Consider the following 12,399-nt stretch of genomic DNA (forward strand, 5'->3'; position numbering starts at 1 on the left):
CGCAGTGTGCAGAAGCTTACTGTGTGCTGACCAGTGGATGTGAGTGCCTTGCCCTGCCTCTCCTTGCTGCAATACAGCGATAGTGCCGTGCTGGGCCTTGTTCGGCGGACAGCGCGGTGGGGTGTCCCTTACAGTGTGTTTTTACACTTGTGGTGCAGATTCCCCTCTCCACTGAAACATGTTTCATCACCTGATCCACTCTGAGGCTGCAGGGCCCTTCGGAGTCCCACAACTGGCTGCGCTGACAGTGGTCCTGGAGTCATTGGTGTCCAAAGTGGATTTAGTCTTGGGCAAATGGGATACCAAAAGGCCCCCCCCCCCCATTTTCACCTGCTTCCCCTATCTCTTCAGATCCAGGGTCTGAATCCGCCACCGCGGATGCCAGCTACCCTTCGGGATCTGCGTCCACGCCCCCCGTGTGCTCCTATAGTGAGAATGATTCCTCCGTTCGTTCCTCTAGCCGCACGTGAAAAGGCACTAGTGGATGCACTGACTATATCAGTGCGGGAAACCTTGCATATGGAAGATGCGACTAATGCAGCATCAGAGGCGTGGGTCACCTTTGGCACCCACAGGTCCTCCAAAGCAGCAAGGGTGTTCCCAATTCCCCCCTTCTTTGACAATATTGTCTCAAAACAGTGCAAAATCACCTTTGCAATCCCCAAGTGTTTTGCAATGCAGTACCCTTATTAGGGAGTCCCTCCTTAAAAAAAAATAAAATGGACAGTACCTCCTGTAGTGGACTCTCTCTGGTTTCCAGGTTGAATGAAGCCACGTTAATACTGGTAGAAGAGTCTCTAATCCGACTGATTGAAGGTCAAAGGCCTTGACCCGCTATATGTTCACTGTGGCTGAATGGGCACTTCGGCCAGGGTTTACCATCACCCTAGGTGTCACAAGCTATGACTGAATGGGTAAAAGTTTTACACCGGGACCTGGAGTTGAAACGGCTCCCTCTTGAGTTTGTGAAGCTGGCAGATCAATTGGTCCAAGGCCTACAGTTTGTCTGTGATGCCTCTTTGGATCCTTTGCTTTCTAGACTGTCTGTTTCTGCAGTGGTTCTGCGGCGCTTTATCTGGCTGAAGTGCTGGTGTGCGGACCACGCTTCTAAGAAGGCCTTGTCCGATCTTCCATTCGTGGGAGAGGGCCTGTTTGGAGTTTCCTTGGATGACAACATCAAATGCCTCACAGGGGGAAAGAGTACTCTTCTTCCTCAGGCTGCTGAGGGTAAGGAGTCCCGTCGCAGACAGTGACCCTCTTTTTCTAGAGAGTGGTCTGTCAGGCCTGCGGACAAAAAACTCATTTTCATGAAGGGGGGCCCTCACCCGTATCGGGGTTGGGGGGACGTCTTTGCTGTTTTGCGGACCCGTGGACCTTCCTAATTCAGGACAAGTGGGTCCACAAAGTCATTTGATCCGGTTTACAAGATTGAGTTTCGATCATACCCGTTGGTAAGGTTCTTTCCTTCCAACCTACCCTTATCTCCAAATTGCTTACAGGATATCTATGGGGCAGTGCAAGACTTGTTGTCTCAAGGAGTGATTGTCCCAGTTCAGATGTTGGAACGCTTTCAAGGTTTCTATTCAAACCTGTTCACGGTTCCCAGGAAGGAGAGCAAGGTGCGTCCAATTCTGGACCTCAAGACGCTGAACTGCTTTGTGCGGGTTCATTCGTTTCAAATGGAATTCATTCACACAGTGGTAGCATCCCTACATCAGGGGGACTTTCTCGCATCCATCGATTATCAAGGACGCTTACCTTCACATCCGCATCTGTATCGTCCATCAGCGCTTCCTCCAATTTTGCTGTGGGCAAGGAGCATTATCAACTTGTGGTGTTACCCTTTGATCTCGCCTTTGCTCCTCTGGTTTTCACAAAAGTGCTTGCCCAGTTCTAGCATTACTGCGTCGGTGGGGGATCGCGATACTAGGGTACCTGGACGATCTGCTTTTGCAAGCAGAGTCTTCCACTGCTCTGTTGGTCAACTTGGAGATCACTCTGCAAATGCTGAGGGGGTTCGGTTGGATTCTAAATCTTTGGAAGTCTGCTCTGGTGCTGTCCACAAGCCTAGAATATTTGGGACGAGGCTGGGGCCAGAGTGTTTCTCCCTCTGGCAAAACTTCAGAAGTTGCAGGAGGCGATTCGGCTTCTGCTGTCCAGCAGACAATCATCTTTTCGGACTTTCATGTGGGTGCTGGCCCTGATGGTGTCTACCTTCGAGGTGGTTCTGTTTGCACAGTTCCACACAAGATCTCTGCAAAAGGAGATTCTGGTGAAGTGGAACAAGGCTCCTCAGTCTCTCTGGACAATCCGATCATGTTGAGACGGAGAACAAGGGAGTCCCTGGTTTGGTGGCTTCGCTCCCTGGCACTTCAGGAAAAATCTTTTTTCTTCCCCTGTACTGGACTGTTGCCAGCCTTTCAGGATGGGGAGGTGTCCTCGGCAAGGATTGAGCACAAGGGGTCTGGACTCTGGAAGAGTTCAGGCTACCGATCAATGTACTGGAGCTCCGAGTGATCCGGCTTTGCCTGGATCATTGGACAGTTCGTCTCCAGGGATGTCCGGTACGGATTCAATCGGACAATGCCACGGCCGTGCCCCTTTATCATCACCAAGGGGCCACGAGAAGTGTTCTAGCGGCTCTGGAAGTAGCCGGCATTCTAAGGTGGGCAGAACGAATCATTCCAACTCTCTGCTGTACACATTCCAGGGGTGGAAAGTTTGCAGGCCGGACTATCTCAGTCGACAGGCATTGGACCAAGGAGAATGGTCACTTCATTCGGAGATGTTCAGTCAGTTGTTTCTCCAGTGGGGGGACTCCTGAGGTGGACCTGTTGGCCTCTCGCCTCAACAGGAAAGTTCAAAGGTTTGTGGCATGGCCTTGGGACCCTCTAGCTGATGCCACAGATGCCCTAGTAGCTCCCTGGAGTCATTTTTGTCTCCTGCGCAGGATCAAGGCAGAAGGGATTCCTGTCATTCTATTGGCTCAAGACTGGCCTCGCTGATCTTGGTACGCCGATCTGGTATAGCTGGTCACCGGTATTCCTTGGAGACTCCCTCTCAGGGAAGATCTGCAGACTCAAGGACCGATCTTCCATCCTGCTTTACAGTCACTAGCTTTGACTGCTTGGCTGTTGAAAGCCAGGTGCTGAAGGATAGTGTTGTCTGATTCGGTGATTCCTACGTTTTTAAAAGCTAGAATCTACTTCCAAGAAGATTTACCATCGTATTTTGAAGACGTACATCGCGTGGTGGGAGTCTCTTGGGGTTCACCCTTGCTCCTTTTTGGTGACTCGGATCTTGGCTTTCCTCCAGCGAGGGGTTGAGCAACGTTTTGGCCTTGAGTACCATCAAAAGTCAGACTCACTTTTTGTCCTCACGGATGGTCCTCGCAAGGGGCTAGCTGCTTCTGCTGTGACCATTTCCAGATGGATCAGGTAGACTGTGGTTCAGGCTTATTCTATTAAGGGTCAAGTTCCTCCTATCCCTGTCAGGGCGCACTTTACTTATCAGACGTCAGTGGTGCAAGTTTGCAAATCGGCCACTGGGTCATCTGTGCACACAGTCACAACGTTTTATAAAGTGGATGTGTTGGCATCTGTGGATGCTGCTTCTGGCCGCAAAGTTTTGCAGGCTGCTGTTTAGTGGACTTGTCCTCTTTTAGGGTTTTTTTTTTTCAGGTGAGCTCCAGTTGTTCTCAGTTGAGCTCCATGGTACCTGGTTGGCTATGTTTAGCCTTTGGGAACTTTTTCTGCTATTCCCAACCCTCAAGTTTGACACTGCTTTTGGGACGTTCCTACAGTCATGAAGATGAGCTGTGTCCGTCAATGAATGAAAGCGAAAATGGGATTTTTGACTTACCGTAAAATCAATTTCTCTGATGTTCATTGACGGACACAGTACTCGCCCCTCTTTGGAGTTGGGTAGTTTTTCTTCTGACACTGCTTGTTAGAAACTGAATACCTATAGCAAGATGTTGGGAGTATACCCCTAGGGACTGCCACATAGGCGTGCTCACGTTTTTCTCTGCCTAGTGTCCTACTCCTGTAGGGGGCAGCATATAACCCTACGGTCATGAAGTGATCACAGAGGCTATGTGATCCTGCTATATAGGATCACATGTCTGTGATGATCTCACAAGCCCAACTCCTCCACAGTTAGAATCACTCCCCTAGGCTTACATTTAACCCCTTGATCACTAATAGTATTAACCCCTTCCCTGCCAATGGCATTATTACAGTAACAGTGCATATTTTTAGCATTGATTACTGTAGTAATGTCACTGGTCCCCCCAAAAGTGTCAATGTCAGTTAGGGGTCCGATCTGTCCACTGCAATGTCGCAGTCCCGCAAAATACGCTTATTGGGATTTTTTTTTTTACCAAAAATATGTAGCAGAAAACAAATTGGCCTAAAATGTTAAATGTTTTTTGTTTTTTGGGGGAATGTTGTATAGCAGAATGTGAAAAATATTGTTTTTTTTTCCCCCCCAAAATTGTCGCTCTTTTTTGTTTATAGCGCAAAAATAAAAATCGCACAGGTGATCAAATACCACCAAAAGAAAGCTATATTTGTGGGGGGGGGGGAGGACGTCAATTTTATTTGAGTACAGCATCGCAGTACCGCGCAATTGTCTAATAAAGTAACGCAGTGCTGAATCGCAAAATAGGGCCTGGTCATTAAGCAGCAAAATCCTCCGGGGCTAAAGTGGTTAATCTAAGTCTTAAGTATTGAACAAGTATGTGTTGCATTGTATATTAACAGATGAAAAACTGCTTCCTTGTGATCACTTGCACAGAATAAGTTAAGCTAAACAAGGGGGAAATGTAATTCCTTTTACAGGAGATCTGGCTGTCCACGCACCAAAGTTTTAAAGTTTTTGACTATAAACATGGTTGCACGTGTACTGTAATGTATTTATTACCATTTTTTCTACCTTAACATTTCCCACTGGGTTAAGAAAATGTTAACAAGCACTTATACTGTATACATTGTGTTATGTACTTGCCAGTGTTTGCATTGGAAATTCAACCTAAAATAGGTTATACCCTCATTGCCTTAACCAACCTCAAATTAAATGGTGGTTAAAGAAACCAAAGGCTGCAATCTCTGCTTTCTGTTTTGGAAAATTCTAGTTGCTTGTCCTGGTGATCTAAATTAGTCTTCTATAATTTGCTACCTGCTACCCAATAGTGACAATCAGAAATCCTGGTTTGAGGCTTTGAGCTCTCTAAATAAAAACTTCCTATAGTGAGCCCTTGTTTTTTTTTTTTTTTCTGCCAGCAAACCCTGGGTTTGTCTAGATTTGCATACACAAGGTAAATTGCCAGCAAACCCTGGGTTTGTCTAGATTTGCATACACAAGGTAAATGTATTGTAATTTGATAATATAAATTCTGTTTTTAAGAAAATGTTATTTCTAGTGCATCAATATACTGTATGTATGTAGCTAAGCAGTGTCGACAAACAAGTTTTTTATAAATTATTATTTTTTTTTTTTCATAGACCCCTATATTGCTAACTCCAAATGCCATGCTCTCCAGCATACACTTCTGGAGCACATTAAGTCCTGTTGCTCCTCTCAGCCCAGCAAGATTACATGGTGCTAATACCTTGTTCCAGGTGAGTGAGCCAGTTATTCAGTGCCCATAATTTATTTTCTGTTTTCTGCTTTAATTTGCTGTGAGTCTCATGTTTCATTAAAAATATTTTCTCTTTCATTATCTTGTTTGTTTCGTATACACCCACTCTCATTTTTTTCCTGCCTAGTCAGGAGTAAGGACCTAGTTCCTTGCTGGGATCTCTGGTCCTGTCATTTTTTTTTTTTTTTTTTCTCTTTTCTTAATTTCTTCCTGTGAGAACAACAATCAAGTGCCGGACTGGGCGACGAACTGGATAATATATAGATCCTTATGGTCCCCCCAGTCCAGCGAGTTGACCGCGACATAGCCCCACTGGACGGGAACTGGCCTGCGATTTAAACGTCTCGCGAGGACTCCTACAAACTGGCTTCGGCCTGTGTCGCAGCTTTTCCTTCTGGCAGACAGCACCCACATTACGATGGAGCAGTGTCCTGTCCGGAGCGGGGCGCACTCTGTTCCTGGTTTTGTAAGTAGCTGTCCCCCCCACTATCCCTGAAGGATTTTGGGGTGGACGTGGGCCCCTCCCTGAGATTTTCGGACCCCCGGGTTCCCCTTCTTCCCCCCCCCCCAGCCTCTCTAATATTTTGGTCACTGTGGGTCTTTCGGCCACATGGAGACCATTCACATGGTAGTGGTGTCCTTGCATCAGAGAGATTTTTTTCTCACTTCTTTTGACTTCAAGGGTGCCTACCTGAACATTCTAATATGTGCTGGTCGCCAGCGCTTCCTCCGTTTTGCCGTGAATGAGGCACATTATCCATTTGTGGCACTGACCTTTATTCTCACTCCTGCACCTCGGGTCTTCACAGGAGTGTTTGGGTCTGTTCACAAAAAATGGTTTATCTTGGTCTGACTCTGGTCTCAGCCAGAGTGTTTCTTCCTCGGGAAAAAATCCAGACAATGCAGGAGGCAATTCAGCTTCTATTGTTAAGCAGACTGTCATCCCTCTGGGCTTGCATGCGCATGCTGGGCCTGATGGTGTCCACTCTTGAGGCGGTCTGTTTGCACAATTCCACACAAGATCTCTGCTAAAGAGATTCTGGTGAATTGGGTCAAGGATCGCTCTCTGGCACTTCGACAGGGATAATCCTTCTCCTCCTGTACTGGACGGTTGTCTCCACGGATGCCAACCTGTCCGGGTTTGGAGGCGTCCTCCGCACAGATGTGCTCTGGGGTCTGGACTCTGGCAGAGCCCAGACTGACGATTTAATGTCCTGGAACTCAGAGTGATCAGACTTTTGTCTGGCTCATTGGACAATCGTCTTCAGGGGTGTCCGCTATGAATTCATTCGGACAATGCCACTGCCATGGTCTATGTTCATCACCAAGGGGGCACAAGAAATGTCCTGGTGGCTCAGTAAGTAGCCGGCATTCTAAGGTGGGCTGACTGATTGGTTCCGGCCCTCTCAAACTTTTGCCGTGACTCCTGTGCAGGTTTTAGGCAGCAAGGATTTTAGTCATTCTAATGGCTCCAGACTGGTCTTGTCGGCCTTGGTATGCCGATCTATACCCTGTCTCAAATTAATATGCAAATTATATTTTTCTCATTTACCTAACTATTCGATGTAAATAACAGTCACCATAATTCACATGTTATCAACTATTAAGAGTTTTTAAACTCGTGTAAGTTTCACGCACAGTAGTTTTCAAAACACTTTATAGGTTGTAAAGAAAAATTGTAATTTGTTGTGTTTGCAGCATATTTACTGAAATCAAAAGCTATTTCAATCAAACTTATAACAACATTTTAACTTTTTAAACATTTTTACAGGGCACATTACATTTTAACATAGGACCCCCTGATTTGATAGCAGCTTCACAAGTCTTGTATCCATTGAACTTGTGAGTTTTTGGACAGTTTCTGCTTGAATTTGTTTGAAAAATGTCAGAATTGCCTACCAGAGCTGCTGTTTGGATGTAAACTTCCTCCCACTCTCATAGATCTTTTGCTTGAGGATGCTCCAAAGGTTCTCAATAGGATTGAGGTCAGGGGAGGATGGAGGCCACAACATGACTTTCTCTCCTTTTATCCCCATAGCAGCCATTGATGCAGAGGTATTCTTTGCAGCACGAGATGTTGCATTGTAATGCATGAAGATGATTTTATTACGGAAAGCATAGTTCTTCCTTCTGTACTAGGAAAGAAAGTGGTCAGTCAGAAACTCCACATACTTTGCAGAGGTCATCTTTGCTCCTTCGGGACCCTAAAGGGGCCGACCAGCTCACTTTTTCCATGATTCCGGCCCAAAACAGGACTCCACAACCGCCTTGCTGACGTTGCAGCCTTGTTGGAACAGGGTTGCTGTCCACCAACCATCCACTACTCCATCCATCTGGACCATCCATGGTTGCACGGCACTCATCAGTGAACAGTGATCCATCGCGGATCGGGTGGACAGATTATTGGTTGGGGCTGGGGAAGACCCAGCTGTCATGGTACACGTGGGTACCAATGACATAGGCATATAAAGTGTTTTTTTAGGAGTAATTTATATCGTGGAGTCTATGTCTGTGCCTGTATTGATTTGAGTGTTTTTTTAGGCTGGCTTAACCAAAACTAGCATATATATAAAGTGTTTCTGTATAGGCCACAGAAAAAAGAGGGTTAATTAGTCAGCAATGACATATAAGGCTCTTGGTATGTTGAACATAGACATTTTATTGATAAAAATCTTGGGTTTTAGTAACAACTGTGCAAGGTAAATTGTTGGTAAATACAATCAGTGCAGTAACAAGAAACAAGACAAACAGGACATAAACATAAAGTGACAGAAAACCGGCCGGCATGTAATAGATTACTTCAAGTGGTATAAATATATAATCATGTGCTTAATTCAGCATCAATGTTCTTGAAGGGAATCCTTTATGGGCAGTCGGTCGGTGACTGATTACCAACAATACAGACCTGCTCACGGATATAGAAATACGGGGCAACTTAGGAAACAGTGACCATAGGTAACTTAGTTTTAGTATTAATCATACTAAAACACTGAATTTCAAAAGAGCCAATTTCCCAAAACTGCGCTCTCTGCTAGAGAATATCAAAGGGGATAGAACCCTAGGAACAAAGAACATGGAGGAAAAATGGGAGTGCTTCAAGAGCATACTAAACAAAGGGATTGACCATTGCATTCCAAAGGGAAATACATTTAAAAGAGCAAAACGAAACCCTGGGTGGCTAAACTCTAACTTAAAAATGCATATTAATGCTAAAGAAAAGGCCTTCAAAAAATACAAGACTGAGGGGTCATTGGCAGCATTCAAACATTACAAAGAGTGTAATAAGAAATGTAAAGACGAAATCAGGGCAGCTAAAATAGAACACTAGAGACATATAGCGGAAGAGAGTAAAAAGAACCATAAGAAATTCTTTAAGTATATAAATAGTAAGAAAGCGAGGCCATAACACATTGGTCCCATAAAAGACGACAAGGGAGATTTGGCCACAGAGGACAAGGAAAAGGCGGAAGTGTTAAATAATTTCTTCTCTTCAGTCTTCACAAAAGAATTGGGGGACTACACTAACCCAGCTTGTAGGGCCAAACTAAACAACACACCTCAGGAAGTATCACCATGGCTAACAGAAGATAGACTTAGAACTAAACTAGAGAAACTTAACATAAATAAATCACCGAGACCGGATGGCTTGCACCCGAGGGTTCTTAAAGAGCTCAGCCAGGTGATTGCCAGACCATTATTCATGATTTTTAAGGATAGTTTACAGACGGGAATGGTGCCAGCTGATTGGAAAAAAGCCAACGTAGTACCAATATTTAAAAAAGGGCCGAGATATATCCCGGGTAACTATAGGCCGGTCAGCCTAACATCAGTAGTCTGCAAGATTTTGGAGGGGATGTTAAGGGACCACATACAAGATTTTAGTAATGAAAATGGTATTATTAGTAGTAATCAGCATGGATTCATGAAAAATCGTTCTTGCCAAACCAATCTTTCTCTTACGTCCTCCGACAGTCGCCGCCATCTTCATATTCGTCACAATGGGGTATTAGACTTTGCTCCAAAGGAGTAGCTAGGCAACAGAATATGTTAACATTAAAGCTTTTAACATATCCCACCCCCAGGGTGTGGTCCCCTCAGTCAATACCCTCCTACTTCCTGCATCCATATCTCAGTTTCAATGTCTAGCTTGTCAGGAGTAGCTGGATCTCTCTATGCTGGGGCATTTTGCCTCAGCCTTTATCTTCTTTTTTGATTTTTTGTTTGAGTTTTTTCTCTCTCTTTACTTAGCTGTTCTTTTTGTCAGCATTAGTTAGTTTTTCTGATGAAGAGGATTTGTGCGGGCTGGGTCTCGGGCTGATTCCCCTGGTCAGGTTGTGGGTCAGTGGCTTCCCAGCCTGCCATCGAGCGTTCAGCCAGGTAACGCTCCTGGCACAGTGAACGACCCATCCCTGTTCGGTGCAGGGATGCTTGGTGAGGTGGCTACCTCACTGGACGCTGTACGGTTTCTTAACCCCGATTTTTCTGCGTCCTGAATGCGACTCTCCCTGCCACATGTGCAGTGGCTTGTTCGCCTGTGCGGGTTCCCCACGCCATTTAGGTAAGTGTATCTGTGTGGGGACCTGTCTGTTGGGGGGGTGTCAGTCTGGGACTGTGTAACCTGCCTCTGTTCACACTGTTTGGCTCCCTATCGCTCTGGCTGCATGCTGTGGGCTGCAAGGGGGGGGGGCTGTGCTGCACTATCTGTGTCAGACTGTGGGATGTGTGACAGGCTGTGTGCTGTGGGGCATGTTTTGTCATGTTTGGGCACAATACAGCGATCGCTGCGGCGGTCCGCCATGTTTTTTACATGCTGTAGTGTTATACTGCGGTCCTCACAGTAGTGGGGGAGCGGCGGTTTCGGCGCCATTTTGGCTGCGCTCGCCCCGGCCGCATGTTTGCACTGCGGGCGGCCATTTTCTTGTAGCCTTCCATAGGCTTTAATAGAGCGCCCTGATTCATCACTTCCTCTTTCCTGGGTGCACCGATCGAGGCGGCAGCAGCAGCAGTGGTCTCTTCAGGTTTAATCCTCTCTTCTTCCTATATCCATTGCCTGTATTCAGTTTTATCCCTGTGGGGGGTCTGCTTGTGCTAGTGTGTGTGTGTGTGCGGTGGGCTGCGCTCGCCGCGCTTGTTAAAGGGGCAGTTAACCCTTTATTCTCCAGCATATTTTTTGGGGCAATGGATTCTCAGGAAGGCAAATTTCCTGCCACCTTGGTGGGTAGCCAGGGGACTGCTGTTTCCCCCCCAGGGGGGGATTTGGCTGAGGTGGTGGCTAACCTTGCTGCTCAGGTGCAGATGCTTGTGGCTGCTCAATCCACTAAAAGACCCAGAGTTTCAATGTCCTCTGATTCAGAGGGTGATGGTGATGGGGCTGCTATGGCTGGGATCTTCTTATCGGGGTCCCGTTCCTCCCTGGATCTCGTGGGGTCCGAGGTGGAGGCTGAGGTTGAAGGGGTTGATAATTCTCCCCCTGGCTCGCCTGAAGAGCTTGCAATCATGGATGAATCGGTTGCTTCTATTAAACGCTGCGTTTGCAGGATGAACCGTGTCCTCCTGCTGCCCTGGCGGCTTATGGGACACAGAAAAGACGGAAGACATCGCAGGTCTTTCCCTGCACTGATGATTTTCAGCGTGCTGTTAAGGAACAATGGCGCAATTTACGCAAACCTTTTGCTTTTTCCCGAAGTAGGTTCAGGCTGCGTTATCCTTTCACGCCTGCCACTGATGAACGGTGGTGTGTGCCACCCCCGGTGGATCAGCGATAGCGGTTTTGAATAAATCCACTGCGATTCCTGCAGAAGATACTCCGGTGTTCCGAGATGCCACGTATAGGAGACTGGAGTCTCTTGCCCGTCATACTTATTCTGTTACGGGTTCGATGCTTAAAGCTCTGTTTGCCTCTCTTATGGCAGCCCAGGCTGTCGCGAGTTGGACGCAGGTGCTTAGGTGCGTCCTAGTGGCTGATTCGGCCTCACCGGCGACATTGGATATGGTGGATCAAATCCATCAGGGTGTCATGTATTTGTGTGATGCGGACTTGGATTTAGTGCCGTTGGCTGCACGTGTACACAGCGTGGCGGTGTTGTCTTGCCGCCTGGTTTGGTTAAAGTGTTGGTCTGTGGACCAATCTTCGCGCAAGACCCTAGCCAATCTGCCTTATGATGGATCTCGCCTTTTTGGGAATCCTTGGATACGTTGATAAAGGGGATCACGGGCGGTAAGAGCACACTCTTGCCCCATTTCCCCAAGGCTAAGGGGGCTCCTGGTAAGAAGCATACTAATTTTCGGCCTTCTCAGGGGTCCTTTCGTGCCTTTCGGTCGCACTACAAGGGCAAACCGTTCAAGGGTCACGGCTCCCAAAAGAAGCCGTGGTCTGGTAAGCAGAAGTCCGGTCAGTCCGGACCCGCTGCCCATAACAATGCGGCCTGAAGGGAGGCCCTCACCCAGTTCTGGGGTGGGGGGACGCTTGCTCGGTTTTCTTCAACCCTGGCTGGCCCGCGTTCGGGACCGGTGGGTTCAGGAGATCGTTCGATCTGGCTACAAGATCGAGTTTCTCTCTCGGCCGGAGAGCAGATTCTTTCCCTCAAATCTTCAACTGTCTCCAGAGCGTTTGCGGGATCTGCACCTAGCGGTGCGGGACCCGAGGGCTCAGGGAGTGGTGGTTCCGGTGCCTCATGGGGACAGATTTCGGGGGTTTTATTCAAATCTGTTCACCGTGCCCAGGAAGGAGGGCAAGGTTCGTCCAATTCTGGACTTGA

At 47.1% G+C, this 12,399-nt stretch overlaps 1 protein-coding gene across 1 annotated transcript in view; it reads left to right on the forward strand.

Annotated features, from left to right (window-relative positions):
- The window catches only part of ELK4 (ETS transcription factor ELK4), a 135,981-nt gene that overhangs the window by 105,737 nt on the left and 17,845 nt on the right, over window positions 1–12,399 (forward strand). The window contains exon 4 of the mRNA XM_082247808.1: window positions 5,505–5,621. Within this exon, the coding sequence (XP_082103934.1) occupies window positions 5,505–5,621 (117 nt within the window). The remainder of the gene's footprint in view (window positions 1–5,504; window positions 5,622–12,399) is intronic.

Source organism: Pelophylax lessonae (genome assembly GCF_965119305.1).
Source record: "Pelophylax lessonae genome assembly, chromosome: 2".
In the NCBI taxonomy this organism is placed as follows: domain Eukaryota; kingdom Metazoa; phylum Chordata; class Amphibia; order Anura; family Ranidae; genus Pelophylax; species Pelophylax lessonae.